The 18,121-nt window shown below is 61.4% G+C and overlaps 1 protein-coding gene across 1 annotated transcript in view; it reads right to left on the reverse strand.

The window, feature by feature from the left end:
• The window catches only part of LRP1 (LDL receptor related protein 1), a 93,767-nt gene that overhangs the window by 41,403 nt on the left and 34,243 nt on the right, over window positions 1-18,121 (reverse strand). Inside the window, exons 7-15 of the mRNA XM_075724875.1 lie at window positions 8,056-8,218; window positions 6,034-6,256; window positions 5,538-5,727; window positions 3,954-4,097; window positions 3,337-3,573; window positions 2,129-2,309; window positions 1,434-1,656; window positions 994-1,183; window positions 404-529 (exon numbers count right to left, since the gene is read on the reverse strand). Coding sequence (XP_075580990.1) covers window positions 404-529; window positions 994-1,183; window positions 1,434-1,656; window positions 2,129-2,309; window positions 3,337-3,573; window positions 3,954-4,097; window positions 5,538-5,727; window positions 6,034-6,256; window positions 8,056-8,218 — 1,677 coding nt within the window. The remainder of the gene's footprint in view (window positions 1-403; window positions 530-993; window positions 1,184-1,433; window positions 1,657-2,128; window positions 2,310-3,336; window positions 3,574-3,953; window positions 4,098-5,537; window positions 5,728-6,033; window positions 6,257-8,055; window positions 8,219-18,121) is intronic.

Here is an 18,121-nt window from a genome sequence, read left to right on the forward strand (position 1 = left end):
GAAGCCGGTGAAGCACCGTACCGCCCGGGCTCCCAACCCTGAAGCTGGCTCTCCCCCATGCTGGCAGCAGAGCAAACCCGCCCCGACTGTGCGGGCAGCGTCGGACACGGCTGCACGGCTTCAGCGCAGCGATCCCCACCAGGGATTTCCACCCGCTTCCCCAGGCAGGCGGCTGTCCTGCTGCCATCATGCAAGAGGAGGAACTGGAGCCGGTAATGTGACTCGTCTGCAGGCTCCCCTGGGTGCAGGGAGCACCCACCACCCTGAGCCCTGGGCCACCTCCCCTCCCACCATGTGCGGCACCACTGCTGAGGTGCAGGAGCGGAGCCGCAGACCCCGTGTCCCCACCCATCCCTTGGGGAAAGGGGGTCCCCTCCAGGGGCCAGGCCCCAGGGCAGCTTACCCTGGCAGGTGACGGAGTCCGATCCCAGGATCTGGTCCTCGGCACAGGCACATTGACGGCCCCGGGGGGTGGCCAGGCACAAGCTGCTGCAGCCACCGTTGTTTACGCGGCACTTGTTGGAGCCCACTGTGGAGGCAAGGCAGGGGTGAGGAGAAGGGGACTTCAGCGCTCAGGGGCACCCACGGCGGGGCTGCTGGGTGCCCCTGGCCCCCCTCATCACGCTCTGCAGTTGGAACCTAGCTGGAGACCCCAGCTCATCAGGCCATGCAAGGCAGTGGGGACTCCTCAGGGGACACAAAGCCTCGCTGAAAAAGCCAGGAAGCCTGGCAGGGAGGGAGGGGGTGAAAGAGAGGAAAGGCTGGAAGGGCAGGGGATGAGTGCTAGCAGGGTTTATGGAGAGAAAGACGGGGTGCATGGGGATGGACAGACAGGGTGCATGAGGATGGACAGACAGGCAGGGATATGGCCAAAAGGAAGCAAAAGGAGGTGGGGGGCTGCTTGGGCAGAGCACTTCCTCAGCCCCCAGTCCCCAGTCCCATCCCTCTTCCACGGCAGGTCCCCATGGTGCCACGCAGAGGTGGCCCCAGCACCTTGCTGCTGCTGCGCGTCGTACATCCGGATCTCAAAGATGGGCGGGCGCTCGTTCCGGAGCAGGCTCACCACCTTGGAGGTCTGGTCCAGCCGGTAGATGCTGCCGCTGCGGTACTCGGTCCAGAAGAGGAAGCTGCTGTAGTGGCACAGCCCGAAGGCGTGATTCAGCTCAGGACCCTCGTACACGATCTGCAGGCCCAGGGAAGCAGAGAGACTCATCGTTAGCTGGGACGGGTGCCCGGGGAAACCCCACGCGGTGGGACAGGGCAAGGGACAGAGGAAAGGGAAGGGACAGGCGGCAGGGGAGCGTGGCTGAACGTGGCCAGCCACCCACCGAGCACACCCGTGGCGGACGCAGCCAGCCAAGGCAGTGGCTCGGCCGCTCACGGCCTCAACACGGGGGCGATCGGCATTGAGAGCCTGTGGGGCCTCTACTTGCCTTCCGCTCGGTGCCATTGAGGTAGACCATCTCGATGCGGTCATAGAAAGCATCCACCCAGTAGAGGATCTTGGCGGGGATGTCCAGGCTCAGCCCGTTGGGCCACAAGACAGTTTTGGAGGTGATGAAGATGTTGCGGTTGGAACCGTCCATCCAGGCTCTCTCGATCTTGCCCCTCTTGCTGTCCTTGGGATCCTCCTCCCAGTCTGTCCAGTACATCCACCTGCCACAGACGCTAAGCTGTTACAGAGGAAGACGAGGCGGGCGCGGAGCCCACCCCACCACTGATCTGAAGAGCGAGCGGCTCTGCCTCCGCTGAACCAGGTGTGAACTCTCCGGCTGCTCGCAGAGCGGCTGACACAAAGCAGCGGGGAAGTCCTGCTGCCCTGTGCCTACAGCCAGCCCCCAGCCCAACCCAACGGCCCGGTGGCCCCCCAGGCCATGCCAGCGCCGCCAAGCCCAGGCTGAAGCTGCCGCGCGGTGCAGAGCTGCTGCCGTCACCGTGGCCGGAGCTGTTGGCCCGCCTCGCCCCGCTGTCACAGCTTGGGAGCCACCACGAACGCTTGGAGACACAGCGGGGCACCCGCGAGCCATGCGGAGCTGGGGAACCAACCACCAGCTCTGCTGGTCCCCGCTGCGGGCCGGAGCAGCCATGCCCTCCCGCGAGCCAGCCCTGCCTGCCCAGGCACCCGCACCCGTTCAGGGGGTCCACCACGATCGCTCGGGGGTGGGTCATCTTCCCCTCGATCAACGTCTTCCGCGTCTGGGCAGCCTTCTCCAGCCGAGCCACGCTGATGGTCTTTTTGGGGCCGTCATCAGTCCAGTACAAGTTGTTCCCCATCCAGTCCACAGCGATCCCTTCCACATTGTGGATACCTTTGGGGAAAAGCAGGAGCGGGCACTCATCACTGGGTTTGCATGGCAGCGGGAAGACGAGAAGTGGAAGCAACAGCCCTGAATGATCCGAGGGCTGGAGCCCCTCTCCTGTGAGGCCAGGCTGGGGAGCTGGGGGTGTTCAGCCTGGAGAGGAGGGGGCTGCGGGGAGACCTTAGTGCAGCCTTTCAGTACTTAAAGGGGGCCCACAGGAAGGATGGGGACAAGCTTTTTAGCAAGGCCTGTTGTGACAGGACAAGGAGTAATGGATTTAAACTAAAGGAGGAGAGATTTAGACTGGATATAAGGAAGAAATTTTTTACAACGAGGGTAGTCAAGCACTGGAAGGGGTTGCCCAGAGAGGCGGTGGAGGCCCCATCCCTGGAAACATCCCAGGCCAGGTTGGACGGGGCTGTGAGCACCCTGGGCTGGTTAAAGCTGTCCCTGCTCACTGCAGGGGTTGGGCTGGGTGACCTCTAAAGGTCCCTTCCCACCCAAACCATTCCACGATTCTATGATTCTATGATTCATGGTGGGTTCGGCACCACCCAATCCCAACTCAAATGGACAGGGAACAACCTGCCCCAGTGCAGGCAGCTCCCCCGGATATACCACAGCCTCAGGGAGCCTTGGCTGGAGAAAGCCAAATTCAGGAGCGTCCTTGGCTGGTTTTGCCCTGAGGCAATGCAAACGTATTCATCTGGCAGTGTGGGGAAGGATGGGCCACCACGCTGAGCCCCAGGGACTCTGACTGATCGGGGTGGGCCAGCTTGGGCAGGACAGGGACAGCCAGGGACAGGGGTCCCTCACCTGCCTCTGCTGGGGCCCATGCTCTGTACCTGTCTCTCAATAGCAGTCTACAGACAAACCTAAATAGCAGCTTCAAACTTTAGTTTTAAGGGTCAAAGGCACAAGGGAGAGGACAGAAGCGCTGCCATTACGCGAGGAAATGCGCTGATGGCTGCTGCTGCCAGCTCCAGGGGGCTGACCGCACCGGGGAGGGACCAGGCTGGGCCCCTCGGCCACGCACCGTCCTTCAGGATGGTCTCCCGCTCCGTGCCGTCGATCTTCTGGCGCCCGATGAGGTAGCTGGTGGTGTCAGCGAAATAGATGAAGCCGGTCTCAGCGTGGAAGTCCAGTGCTCGGGGGTTCATGAGGTTCTCGATGGGGATCATGTGCTCGTCCGGCACCTTGGCTCCCATGTCCATCCCGCGGATGATGCCCGGACGCCCTTTGCCGTACACCAGGAACAGCTCGTGCTCGGGCTCTGCAGAGAGACAGGGAGAGCCATCGCCACCGGCCATGCCAGGGCGGCACCAGGGGTGGGCAGCCCGACGCACGCGGCACCGGGGCTTTCGCAGGGTCAAAGCTACGACACGGAGGCCGGGAGGAGGCAGCAACCTGCCCCTGAACCCAGCAGGTCTGCAGGCACCGCAGGGCCCAGCAGGCAGCCCGCAGCTTAGGCTGGGAAGGCAAGAGGTGTTTGCAACTGGGAGGGAAGGAATCGAAAAGCTCTGCTTGCCCCTGGGCCCATGTGCTCCCAATCGTCCGGCACGAGCGCCTCTGCCCACCCCAGTCCCTCGTAGAGAGGGGCGGCCGCCGGCCCCCTCGGCCCCCCGCAGCAATCTGGGGAGGGCCAGGACTCACTTTTGCAGGACTTCCCGTCGCTGCCCAGGCTGAACCCCGAGCGGCACCGGCAGGTTCTGGTCTTGTGGCTGTTCCCGAGGAGGCAGATATCCGAGCAGCCTCCTGGCTTGCCGAACTGATCCGGCTCGCAGGCGTGGCTCCTCACTGCAACACAGAGCGTGGGCTTCAGCGGCCGGAGGCAACCAGAGCGGCGCAGACATGTCCTGCCCAGCCACAGGTCCACACCGGCCAGGAAGCACGGGCAGACAGGGGACACTATTCTGCAACCGCACGGATGCAGAGACAGTCTCATGGGTGCTGCCGGCCCGACCGCGGCTCTCCGGGCTTTAGGGGGGCTCCTTTTCCCTGCAGCTCCTGGCCAGTCAGCCAGGGACCAAGCATTGCACAGGACAGACAGCGCAGAGATGGGAAAGGACCTGCCCAAGATGCAGGATCGCTGCGGAGCAGAAAGCAGCGCGGCGTGTCCCAGCACACTGCCACAGCCGCTGGGCCACGCTGCCTCCATCCTGCCGCGCCATCCCTCACGGGCCACGGCGAGAGCGGGGCTGCCCGGCTGCTCTGCGGCAGCGCTGGCACGCTGAGCCCTGGCGCAGGGACAGCCAGCACCGGCCCGGAGAGCCCTCTTAATCACATTCCTTCACCGTTTGGAAATCTCCTGATTATTTTTATATTCTGGAAAATGCCAAGCAGGCTGCAGACGCTAAGAGGATTTTAAATGAGTAAATTGATTAACTGCAGGAAGGTGCTGGGGGTGGAGCAGGCAGACAGGGACGGATGCAGGGAGGGGATGACGCCTACAGCTCTGAAGCCTTTCAACTCCTTTGAAATCCCTTGGTGCCTGGGAGCGCGCACAGCGCCGGTCGAAGGGCAAACACACCAGCAGCGGGGACCAAGAGCGTGTGGCACCGCAAAAGGAAGCCATTAATATTTCAAGATGCAGCAGCTGCTCCAATGTCCCTGTGCTCTCCAGCGAGACGTGATCGATCAACCACGCGGCGCAGCTGCCCAGCTCACAGGGACGGCTGCCACGTCTCTTGCAGGAGGAGACAGAGCAATAGCGGGGGCTGGGGGCACCCCGGGGTGTGCGGCAGCGCAGCAAGAGGCCGGCCCCACGGATGCCTGGGGAGCAGGAATCCCACGCAAGCCCACGCTGAGGAGGGCTGGCAGCGGGACGGCAGCTCCGGGAGTCCCTGCGGACCACAGCCGGGCAGCTGGCTCCTCCGTCCCTGTCCCAGGGCTGGTGCATTTGGGCCCTCCCAGCACTCGGCACCCCTGGGCAGGCTCCGGCAGCACGCTCCGCTCTGCTGCCACCCCCCACTGCAAGGGTCCCGCTGCCGGCTGCTTGCCCAGGCACACAGCACTCGCGGGGAACAGGGCAGCTGGAGGCGTTTCAGCAGGGCCAGGGCCAGGCCCGGGCTGAGCACGGCTCCTTGGGGCTGCAGGGTGCTACTGATGGAGGGCCCTGGGCAAGTGACCCCATCCTGGGGGTCTGGCCCCATTAGGAATTCAGGAGGTGCAGCCTGTCCCCATCACCACCCAGCCTTTGGGGTCCAAGAAGCTGCTTTTGCCAGGCCGGGATCCCACCTGTGGGCTGGCGCCGTTGGTGGTAGATGTGCAGCGCTCCTCCCTTGTCCACTCGCGTCACCACCTGGTACTCAGTGCTGTTGAAGCGGTTGACCCGGATGACGCTGGTTTTCTGCTGGGCGTTGGCATTGTCCGAGTTGGTGGCGTAGAGGTAGTTCTCGAAGACGGTTAGCCCATAGAGGTGTTCGATCTGGAAGGCACGACGCAGGAGTCCACCAGGAATTTAGGAGGAGACATGAGAACCCTGGCTCCGAGGCGTGCAAAGCCCCCGATCCCACCCTATGGCTCTCGCCCCCGCCTCATTTAGGGCATGAGATTGGGCTTGGCAGGCAGGCGCTGCAGGACCCGTTGGTGTTGAGCAGCTCGCGCCTTTTCTTTGCTGGACCAGCAAAGCCAAGCCTACGGAGCAGTACCAGCAGGCTAAGCTCAGACGTGCCTCTAGCACACTCTGCCATAAACCCCCCGCCGAGCCCGACCCCCCTCTGGCCCCACTCACCAGGATGCCCTGGATGATGGTATGTCTGTTCTTGCCTTCGTAGTCCACCACCTCAATATAGTCCAGGTAGGCGTCAGCCCAGTACACCAGCCGGTTTACCAAGTCCAAGGTAATGCCGTGGGGGAAGACGATCTTGCTGTCCACCAGCTTGGTGCGGTTCTGTCCGTCCATGTCACAGCGCTCCACCTTGGGGATCTGCCCGTAGTCGGTGAAGAACACTTTGCTGCGTGAGAAGGGCAAACGCGGGAGCTCAGAGCCTGGACGTTCGACCCAAAGAGAGGAAGGATGCGGACATAGACGGCGCACGCTCACGCCTGCAGACACGGGCTTGCCCCCGTGGGCGCGGGGGTGGCTGGGGTCCACGACAGCAGCTCCCAGCCGGGGCCGGCCCAGGGGAGCTTCTTGCTGCCTGCATGCCCCAGCTGTGCCAGGGGCAGGCAGCACCTGCCTGCACCTGCTGCCAGGCGCGGCAGCAGGGGGAGCGCAGAGGAGCCACAGCGACCCGGGTGGAGATGCTGAGACAGGCAGAGAAGAGCTTGAACCCAGATTTGCTGGTGTCACCAAGGAAGAGGTCCAGGGCCCTCCACAGCCGACATGTTAAAACACAACCTGACGCCTTTGCCCGTGTGCCGGGTGCCTGAGAGCGATCTTGCCTGTGGCGGCAGCTCCCAGCACAACGCTGCCCAGACAAGGCACAGCCCAGAGCTGGGGCTCGGCACCGCTGCCCTGAGCGCCCAGGCCGTGCTGGGTCTCTGCTGCAGAGCCCAAGAAACTTTAACTCAGTCACCCGCGGGGCTTGTCTGCACCTTCCCTGTTCGAGGCCTGAGTCTCTCTCCAGGCTGCTATGCGGTATTTATTTATTTATAAAAAACCTTCAGATTTTCTGCTCAATAACATCAGCTCTCTTCATTCAGGCAAGGATAAAAGCACCCGTCTGGAAAGCAGCAGGTGAGCGGGAAGATATCGTCTTTACTGGTTTCGCTGGGACCCTGCAGCATGCACAGGTGAGCACCCTCGGGTGGAGCGCACTGTCGGGTCAGGCAGACCGCGCTCGCGTGCTGACAGAATTCCCCGCCGGGCAGCGGGATTTCCCCTGCACACATGCCCTGCGCTCGCAGAAAGCGCCCGGCGGGATCTGGCACGCCGCTCTGCTTTGCCCGCTGCGGCCTCGGCCACGCGTTCTCCCACTCCCAGGGTCCAGCAGCTGCCACGCGCGCCCTGAGCCGCTCCGATGATTCAGCATCCCAGCTTCCCCATGCACAGGGTTTTGCAAAAGGCAGCTGCCTGGGATTTGCCATCTGACTGCAGCACCCCGTACAAATAGGAACAAGAGGAGCTGCTCAATCCGTGCCAGTATCCAACCATTTTGGTTCCCAAAAACCGGCGCAAAGCTGGAAGCAGCAGCTTGTCCTGAGCCCGGCCAGGTCTGTCCCGCAGGACCGACCACCAGCAAAGCCGCTGCCCAGGGCAGGCGGAGCGGGAAGTGCCCCTCCAGAGAGGGGCTTCTGGACACGGGCACACGTTTGCCAACTGTCGCCAAGAGCAGTTGAGAAAGTTAATTAAAAGTCAACACCAAGAAAGTTAATTAGAAGACCCAGTTTCAGATGCTGATGTTCCCCAACGCCGCACCGCTCCGGCTCTGCTCCCACACCAGCGCCTGTCCCCGGCGCAGTGCCAGCTGAGCAGAGGCTCGGGCTGCTCTCACCCACCCCTAAGAACCAAACCTTCATCTCCTCCAAAACTGGCTGCTACCAGCGGGCTGCCTAAAACACCGCTGCCACAACTACCCTACAGCACGCGGCCCCAGTCACAGCTGAGGGAGAGAAAACGCTGCATTCACTGGTTGCTAAAGCCCAGAGGGGCCCTTGCAGGCAGGCGAGTCGCTTCTCCAGCAGCACCCCTGCCACCCCGCTTGGCTGCGGCAGCTGCACCCTCCTGGCTTGCTCCACCTCCCCAGACTGACGGTGCAGGTCCAGGCAGCAACGCTGAGCCCGTCCTCCCAGCCCCAAGCAGGACTCTTACCCCATAGCTGGGTCCAGCGCTATCCCCTTGGGATTGTACAGCTCCAGGTCCAGCAGCGTGACGCAGGTGACTCCATTCTTGTTGCAGACAAAGATCCTGTCATCGATGTCATCCACGAAGTAGAAGTTGCCCGTGAGCCAGTCAATAGCCATCTGCTCCACATCTAGGCCATGGAAGAGGGTGGGTGAGGAGAGGTTGGGCAGGGAGGGAGGGAGCCAGGAGCCCCACACGTGCCTACACACAGGGTCTCTGACCACTTCCCAGCCCCCCAGGCATTTCATAGAACCATTGAATCGTTTAGGTTGGAAAAGACCTTTAAGATCATCCAGTCCAACCATTAACCTAACATTATCAAGCCCACCACTAAACCCATTAAGGGGAAAGTAGCAACCCCACGCCTCCTGGCAAGCAGGAACGTAGCTGTGCAGCGAGGCCGTGTGAGCCACAAAGGAGCTGCGGTCTGCGCTGCACCGGGGACCTGGCCCTGGTCACCCCGCACGGATCGACACAGCAACCCATCCTCTCCTCCTGAGGGAGACGGGACCTGCCACCCCGCAGGCAGCTCAGCTGCAAGCAGCAGCGCCGATGGAGACGTGACACGCAGCTGGGAAAGCATCCCACGGGAACGCTGGCCCAAGCCGGGGGGAAGGCTCTGCAAGGTGGGCACTGGAGGAGGGAGGAGGCAAAGCCGGTTCCTGGAGAGCTGAGCAGCACAGAACGCAAAGAGGCTCAAACCGCAGCATCGGGACGGCAGCCGTCTGCCGAGCCCACGCTCGTGGCAGCGCTGGGAGGGACTGCAGCAGCCGGGGGCTGCGGGCAGAGCCCCACTCGGGCGAGGCAGCGCGGGCAGAGCTAATCCCGAGTGGCAGGGACGCCCCTGAAGCAGGTGAGAGACAGCACCTGGCACGCAGCGTGTAACTATTTAATTAAACCAGTGAAAGCCTGTTAAATCGGATAAACCCAATGCACCCGAATTCCTTCCTTGCAACCAGGTCAGTGCTCGACACTGCTCCACCCCCAGCTGCCCGCTGGCCTGGGGCCAAAGGCCAGGGTGAGGGGCTGCAGCTCCCAGAGGTTCTGGGAGATGCCAAATGCTTCGGAGGCCGATCCTTTTGGTTAGTGCCCCCCAAAACCCCAAACCACCCCCCCAGCAGCGCCATAGCGCCAGCACCACAGCTCAGCTTCACGACCGGCACGGGTGAGGCAGAGGAGGGATGGGATGGGAGCAGCGGCGGCCCCACAGCCCGACCACCCCGAGGACATCGGGACCCAGACAGCCCCGGAGGAGCAGGGCCAGACGCCGCTGAATTATTAACCAGTGCAGAAGCTCAGGAGCGCGGAGGGAGGGAAAACATGAATCAAGCCAGGACATTTTGCAACACCCCGCGCTCCCCCTGCTCGCCGGATTCGGCCTGATGGTATCAAGCCCTTTTCTGCTGTGGCACCACGAAACGCTGCCTGGGTTTTGATGAGACGCAACTAAGGAGCACCCAGTGCTTTGGGGGTGCCCTGTGCGGGCGTAAACCTGAACCCCAAGTCCCTGAGTTATCCAGGCCAGCTCGCTCGCAGGCCTCCACTGAGCATTTCGTGTCAAGGCCATGGCCTCAGGGACGGGCACGTCTGCCAGCAGTGATGGCCGGCTGGTGACCAACCGCCCTGCTCTCTGGAAGGGCGAGGCCGCAGTGCCCGCAGCCACCACCCAGCGTGATGCATCTCGTAAAAACAAGTGGAAACAGCCAGAGCCAAGGAATTAGCATCAAACCAGCACAGCCAAAAGCCCGCACAGGAGCCGGCGGTGAGGCCGGGGCAAAGTCAGGGCTCCTGGTCCACCCAGAGCCCCCGCACCCTCCGACCTGGGCACCTGCACACCGGCCGGCGATAGAGGTTTTTGTGCTGGGTGAAAACCACCTAAAAATTGTGCACGGGGGGCGGCGGGGGTGTGGCGGGGGGGCAGGCGAGGGCTGCGCTCTGCCTCCGAGATGGGGCTGCCTGAGTCACGCTGCCTGGACCAGCACCCTCCCTCCCTCCCCCCTGCACCCCCCGGCCCTGATTCACCCCTCCGCAAGGGGAGGGGGTGGCAGAGCCGCGCACAGGCACGCGGCCCTGCTTTGGGTGAGAAACGCTTCAGCAAAAGGGAATGTGCGAGAATTCCCCAAAAAAGCAGGTCTTGGCTGGCGCCTGCGCGGCTGAGTCAGAGTCACAGGACCGGGGGAGCGATCCAAGCAGGGGCGGACGGGGAGCGCCTGGCGGGGGGCGCGGACCCCCCCCGGCCGCAGGCTTTGGCTTTTCCTTGCTGCCTTCCTCCCGGAGGGGGCCCGGCCATCGCCGCCCCATCACCAGCGCTCGCCCGCACCTCACTCCTCCTTTCCCGTTGCTCTCCCCGCAAAGCCCCCGGCGTCACGGGGCCGCTGCCACCTCACCGGCTGCGTCCCGCCGAGCCAGAGCCGTGTCCAGCCCATCCGACGGGGAGGAAGTTCACCAACACGGCGCTTGAAGGCTAGACGGGAATCAGAAGGGAAAAGGGCCAAAACAAGCTATAGGTTTCCAGCCGCTCGCTTCCTGGGGCCCGCAGCTTCCCTCACGCCATTTCTGCGACGGTCGCCTCTCCCTGTCCAAGGAGAGGGTCCCGGTCATCCCGGGGGTCTCCCGGCCAGGCCCCAGCTCCGAGCAGGGCAGCACTGGGCCGGGGAGCTGGGGGTGACGCAAGCACTTGCTCCTCTCCCAGGCTGTATTTTTGCAGCTGGAAAGCATTACCCTCCTCAAAGGCTTTTGTTTTTCAACTTGCTCCTTCTCTCCCTGCTTGCCATCCTCCCCCCTCCTTCGCAGTTTTTATTATTATTTTCAGCTCTTTCTTTTAGCCTCAGCTAAACCTGGATTTCCTCTTGAACTTTCAGTGGGAGCTAATTTAGCAAATGTCTATTTTTAACCCCTTGTGTCAGCCCGCAAAGAGCTCTCCCCCCCCACCACCACTTGACTTTGGGAGAGGGGAGGAGTGAGGGACGCGGGCTCTCCCCGCCCAGGCGCCGTGCGTCCCCCCAGCAGGAGAGCGTGGCCCAGGTGCCACGGCCACCCGTGACCCGCAAGACGCGTGCAAGGACCCAGCTCAGGGGCACCAGCAGGGACCAGCCCGTCCCCGGGCACGAGAGGGGTCCTGTGAACAAATTTCATGGAAGGAAGAAGCCGGGGGGCAGTGACCACCCCTCTCCTCCTGCCCGCAGCTCCCAGCAGCGGAGGGGGGGCCGGCTGGCGAGCGCATCCTCCCCACCAATTCCCATTCCAGAGTCAAGTCTTCCTCCTTGCTCAACCATCGCTGGGCGTTGCAAGGAATTGCAACATGCAAAACTCATTTCCCAAGATTTATTTATTTGCTCGCGTTTGAAAATGAGTTTGTGGGGGCAGAGAACAGGGAATGGCAACTTTAAAGGCTGTTCCTGGAAGAAGCTAACCAATCTTGTCAGGCCAGCGAGCCACGGTCCGTGCCAGCCGGCCCTGCTCAGAGGCGCCAGCCAGGAACGCCACTGGTAGAAGCGGGCCTTGACTGTTCCCTTCCTCGTGAGGAGAGGGCAGACGAAGGAAGGACAGAAGGGAGAGGGAGCACCAAGAAGTTCATCAGAGTGCGAGTGGCACGTTGCTCAACAAGGGCGGGCTGGCAACTTCAGCAAACTCCGAAACCCACCCTGCACAGATGTTTCCTGGTTTCACACTCAACACAAACCGAGCGATCCTGACCAAGCTTTTGCTGTAGTCCCTGCCACAAAATAAACTATGACACACTGTGCTTGGATTTTCCCTTTTTCTTCTCATGGCCACCTGTGGAAGAAGTGGAAGCAGCCTCTGGGGCCAACAGGAGCCACTGCTGGGGCCAACTGGCCGGAGGACACGTGCCCCTTCCAGCCCAGGCTCCTCCGACACTGGGCTGAGACCTGTCACGGCACTACTGGGGCGCGCCAGGGGAGAGCGACTGCCCCGAGAAGCAGAAGAAGCATCTAGCCTCCACACAAGAAGTTCTTGGCCCCGTCAACTCTTCCAAGTCTTCCCAGGCACTCTCAGCAACAGCCTTCCTCCTCTCCAATTCCAACTTCATCCGGTGCTCGATGGGGCTGGGAGCATCTTGTCCTGCTCAAAGAGCTCCTTGACACAAGTGGGTCATCAACTCAACAGCTGTCCACAGGAGCTCCTGCCAGAGCTTCTCCCTCCCTCAACCTGAGCCGTGGAGCATCTGATTTACCCCACAACTACTCAAGCACCGCAAGGCTGTGGGTTTTTTGGGGAACAAGCTTTGCTGACCCAGCACATAACTTTCCTCTGCATGAATCAGTTGTTGTGCAGTCTGCAAATACATCAATTGTGGCCTGACACAAGGAGGAAGGAAACGCGCAATCTTCTCTCAGACTAAAACATGGATTTCGACACAGTTCTGAAACAGCTGCAGTTAAGATGCGTGCAACTCAGCAGCTCACCCTGACTCTTGCACAGTTAAGCGTGGAAGAAGAGAAACCACCTATAGTGGGGAATGTGCAAAGAGCTCGGAAATAAGTGCTCTGCGCTGCAGCAGTCTGGAAGAAATCCCACTTCTCGATTACTCCTAAAGGCAGCGCTCCCCATGGGGTGTCTGGAGCAGGGCAGGACAGGGACACTGGTCAGGAGAGGTCCAAGCTCTGCTGGGAACCTTCCTTGCAAGACCTCCCTTTGAAGCCGCTGAAAACATCATCAGGCCGCTGAAAACATTTCCGAGGCCAGGCAGGGAGGTCTGTCACCAATGGTCCCCGCTCCCCGTTCTGCTGAGGTGCATTTCCACCCTCGCCCCAACACATGGGATGGATAAAAGAGCTGGACCGAGCTCTGCTGCTGACATTCACATGTTGTTTTTAAATAAAGAATATTTATTGTCCAAGTGCATCTACTAAGAACAGCCCACACTTTTTGCTTCAGCTACGGTGGATCAGACCTAACACAAACCCCAGCAGCAAACAAGCGCCTAAGGCATTGAGGCTGCGGTGACCGACCGCAGGGAAACGCACGCAGATAACCGTGCAGCGCACGGCCCAAGCAGACACCGCACCAAAACTGCCCGTCCACGCCGCAGCAGAAGCGGAGAAGCCGCCCAGAGAGCGGCCTCCCAGGGCAGTCGGCGCTGCGTTCTCCCGTTCCCAGCAAAACCCACACGAGCCAGAGCCCGAGGGGTGAGGGGGGGCCGTGTCCAACTTGCCAACCAGCGAGGAGCCCCGGCGGGTGGCCGCGCTGCACGTCCCAAGGCACCAGGCACCGGGAGAGCCAACGACACGCGGCTCCTGCAGAAAAAAGCTTGGAAAAGTTGCCGAATGTTTCAGTTCAAAAACGCCTCCAGAAGAGGAACAGAGGCTCGTCAGGAATGCAGTCCCCAGGGCTTCTCAAATACATTGGTTTCCTACTTTCCTTTTTATAGGGAATGATCCGTTTGATACATTTACATAATACCATAATCTGGAGGAATTTCTGTCTCTTCCCTCCACAGACATCCTCTCCCCCGGAGAACAAGACCGTCTCTGTAACGGCAACATGCTCCGTGGATAAACACTGCTCCTGGGGACAATTTTCCGTAATTAGAAGTATGTTAACAGGACAGGCATGAAGACAAACTCCAGCCCCGAAAGGCATCGGCCGCAGGACGGACGGGCACCCCGCGCCCCTCGAGGGTCCGGCACAGCCCCCCCACACTGGCTCCCGGGAACAGGCAGCTCCTTGTGCGAGGAGCCCCCACCTCGAGCCTCACCGCCAGCTCCGAGCTGGAGAGGAGGGGACTGCGGACGGGACAGACACCGGCACACGCAGTCACCGCCATCACGTCAGCCTTGTTTTCTTAGAAAACCAGGCTAAAGAATAAATAAATTTAAACCCCTCTCTTTTAAGCTGTTTAGCTCAGAGGAGGAACCGCTGGGTGGAAGCCGGTGGCCCGCGTCCAGGACGTCTGACTCGGCGCTCGGAAGGATCCTCGTGGCCTCTGCGCACACGCACGCCCGCGCAAGCCAAACACTGCCCGTGAGGTAAAAGCGGCCCCCCCGGGGCGGCGCAGCCCCCCGGTCGCTGGGGCACTGCGGGAGGAAAGCCCCGGCCCGTCCATCCCTGGGGACAGGCGGAGCGACTGCCGGTTAATGGAAGGTGCCAGGGCATCGCCCTTCCCCAGGGCTGTCCAGACCCCCGGCTTGCGCCGTCTCCGTGCCTCAGACCCCCAGCCCGGCCGGTGCAGCGCCGCAGCCACGTCCTAAGAGGAACGCTCAGGGGTCAGCGGCACGACTCCAGCACCGGGCACAGCCCCAGGCTGACACAGCCTCCATTCCCTGGGGTGGGGACGCCCCAGGCAGCATTTTGTCACCCAGCTGCCAGACAGCTCGTGCCTCCTCCCCGCTCCCAAACCGGCCCCGCACCCCTCGGCCGGGCTCAGCCCCGCAGCGTCCCTGAGCGAGCTCGGCTGCAGCACCGGAGGTGGGAAGAGCAGGAACAGAGATGGAGCTTGCTCCATCTCAGCTGCATGGAGGGCAGCCAAGGGACCGCTAATTACTCTGCCTTAATGAGGCCATTCTACGGGCAAAAATATTCAGCAGAGGCTGACGGACGGACAGGGCGCTTGGCTTCCTTCTGGGTGAGAGGAGAGAGACACAGGCTCGACAGGAACCGTCATCGGGATGACTTTGGGGGGTGGGGGGACAAGAAAGCGAAAATGGGGCCAGTCTGGGCAGAGACGATCCCGGCAGGGCTCGGCCGCAGCGCAGTGAACCCAGCACGAGCACGGCAGGCAGTGGTGTGGGACAGACAGATGTGTGCAGGGATAAACACGCTCCTGTCCATTTGAAAGGAAACCCGTCCCTGCGCACAAGAGGATCCCAATTACTCAGGACATCAACGTCACCCTTTTGTCCCCAGCAACGTGGGAACACAGCTCGCCCCACGCTCGACGCCTCGGGGCTGGCCTGGGGAGACAGAGGGGAGCAGTGTGGGACCACACGCCGCTTCTCCGTCCCAGGAAGGGGGAGGCGGAGAAGACCCTTCCCCGCTCCGCCACCGCTGCCCGGGGGATCGGGGTGGCCACGAGGAAGGGAGACGGCAGCTCGGGCAGCAGATCTGTCCAAGCTCAAGCACCGCAGAGCTGTCCCCTCCCAGCACGGGGATGCTGCAGCCCTCGGAGCACTCAGCAAACCTTGGAGAGAAACAGAAACCACCCCAGCCCAGCTCCAGGGGGTCTCGGTCCCATCGGGGACTTCATCCCCATCCCACACATGAGGGAACACCGGGGGGTAATTAAAGCCAGAGGTGGCGAGCAGAGCCGCAGAACAGTCCCGAGCGTCTCTGCGGCAAATCTGCCTCCAGGCTGAACAGAGACCGGCAGGCACTCAGTTAACAGAGTGATTAAAATCATCGTGGCCGTCATCCCCTCCAACACAAAGAGCTGCCGCGCTGGTGCGAGTGCACCGGCCCCAGACACTGCACCCATCCCTTGCTCTCATGCATCGCTGCTATGAGAACAGTCATCAACAGTTAAAAAAAAAAAAAAAAAAGAAAGGAATCAGCAGATGAAATTACCAATCATCCCGCTTTCTTGCCAAGTAAGTTCACATCGGAGCCTCTTTCTTGGCTAGTACGAGGCAGCGAGGAAGAAAAATAGCTTTCCATGCAAGTGGGGAAAGAAATGTACTTGGATTCCTCTGCAGAGCAACATCTCCCTGAAATCAATTTGTCCCAAACCCTACAGCTCTTCTGCTTATTGGCAACAGGACAGGTCATTACGAGTAACAGGGCTGAAATGGAGTCAATGAAAACAACCTCCTAGACATGCTTGTTTAGATAGATGCTGCCCAGGAAGGTATTTTAATAATGGCCAGATTGCTATCGTTTAGGGTTTATAATGCACTCGGGATCAAATGTCCTGATATTTCAAACCCCTTCCTGGGGGCTTGTTTTATAAAAGAAAAAGAAAACAACAAACCTTAAAACAAGAAATAATAAATCAAGGAACCTCCGCAGCCCTTTCCCAGCAGCCCTGGACACGTCCTGCCGAGCAGCCGACATTCCTGCCCACTCCGCCTGGGAGCCGGCCGCAATCCCCACGCCGCAGCCCCGGGGCAAGGCCAGCACAGCGCCGGCTCCGTTACCGCGGGACGTCAGCAAACCTGCAGCTATCGCCCTGCGCTGGGAGAGAACCAAAGCTCCTGACACCTGGGCTGCTGGGGCCGTGAATTAGCGGTACTGGCACCAGCGACCTTCCGGCACAAGAAATGCATTCAGCACAACAAACCCTGGCACCGCAGAGGTTCTGACCATGCAAAAATTCACGAGTCGGCCAAGAAAGGGAAAAAAGAAAGAGCAGGGGAAGGAGACCCTCTGAGAAACCCAGGTTTCGGTCTCCTGATACATGTTCTCTAGTATTTTTCCATAGTAAAAGCAAAGAACTCCTGCCTTTTCCTGAAAGCCGAGTATCACTCGATCACACCGCGCTGGAGCCGAGGCTTTAACGCCGCCACGGCAGCGCTCACACAAATGCCGCGGAGGCCGAGAGGCGGCTGGCGCGGGGTCAAGCTGCTGCCAATTACCGGTGTCCTCTTAAGGAGGGCTCCTTGCAGGGCTGCGTGCCCGACCCGCTCTCGCCCCAAGCCCGCTGTGCGCGCTCCGGGGAGGTGTCAACACCTTCTCATGTCACCCGTGGGGAACGGGGGCACAAATGCAATTGAAGGTCGCACAAATCTGACCACAGACCAGAGCGCTGCTTCCCTTGCCCGTCTCTGGCCCAGCCCCGGGGGCTCAAGCGGGGCTCGGGGACTTGCCCAAGAAGCCGCAGCCAGGGCACACGCTCCCCAAGGGGTCCCGGCCCTGGGATGAGGGGGCATGGGTGGGGGCTCGACCTGGGTGGCACGGAGAGCTGGGGGAGCGGAGGTCTCCGACCGGGCCACGGGATGCAGCAAGCTTTCTGCACACATTCATCTTAGCAGAAATGGCAGCAGGGAAATTATAATCAAGGGAGGTGCTGCTGCTCCAACAAGGATCCGCTGCTTCCCCGGTACAGAGCGAGGCCGTGGACCGACCGGCATCCATCGCAGCGCCGGGCAGGACCCGCAGCGTACTCCCACCTGCACCCTACGCCCGAGGAGCTTGGGCAGCGCCCGCCCCGGGGGGAGGCAGCACTGACCTGGGGGCTGCCCGGCTGCGAGGGCTGAGCAGCACAAAGGCCTGGAAGCAGATTTTTATTTTTAAATTTTTTTGTGTGTGTTATTTTGCTTTGAAATTCTTTGGAAACTCAACTCCAAACAAGCAAGGACATTGTCTCAGCAAACACGTGGAGGCTGGAATCTGGTTGAGAAAACCCACGGGATCAGGAAGGCCCCGGCGGTCAGGGATTAGCTGCCGAGCAAGGTGGGTCCGCGGGACCGGCAGCAGCCCCCTGCCAGACACAGGCAGGGCAGGGGCGGTTCCTCTCCTTCACGCCTGTATGCGAGCGCTGTCACTTCACAGCAAAACCTGCCCTGGTCACCAGCCGTCCCCAGCCCCACGCAAGGCTGGGTCTGGAGGGGTCCGGGCTGATGGGGGCTGCGGGGTTGATGGGGAACCTGCCCCATGTCACCCCGCTCGCAGCGGCGATGCTCCACTGGTCCGAGCGGACGCTGGGTGCCGGTGGAGCAAAGCATCCGCACACTCTGGAGAGCGGCTCTCCCCCTGTGCAGGCATGCGCCTTTCTGTCCTTGAGCACGAGCGGACGTGCGATGCCTGCCAGGATCCTCCCCGGTCAGAAACAGCGCTGGATTTTCACACAGAGCAGAGGAGAGGGAGAAGGAGAGAGAGCGGAAAGGGAGGAAGAACAAGACAAGTTCCCCTTGTTGCAATTCAGCGTTGGCAGGAAGGACGAGCCCTCCCCTGCACCGCTCCCACACCATCGCACGTGCGCTCGTGCCCCATCCTTCTCGCTGCGCTCGTGCCCCGTCCTTCTCCCGGGGCTGAGCCCGGCGGGCGCTCCAGCGAGCTCTCAACAGCCAAGGAGCAGCCCCAAGAGAAGCCGAGCTCCAGGGGCTGGGCAGGAAGGTGCCACCTCCGAGTTCCCCGC

Source organism: Pelecanus crispus, chromosome 26 (assembly GCF_030463565.1).
Source record: "Pelecanus crispus isolate bPelCri1 chromosome 26, bPelCri1.pri, whole genome shotgun sequence".
NCBI lineage: Eukaryota > Metazoa > Chordata > Aves > Pelecaniformes > Pelecanidae > Pelecanus > Pelecanus crispus.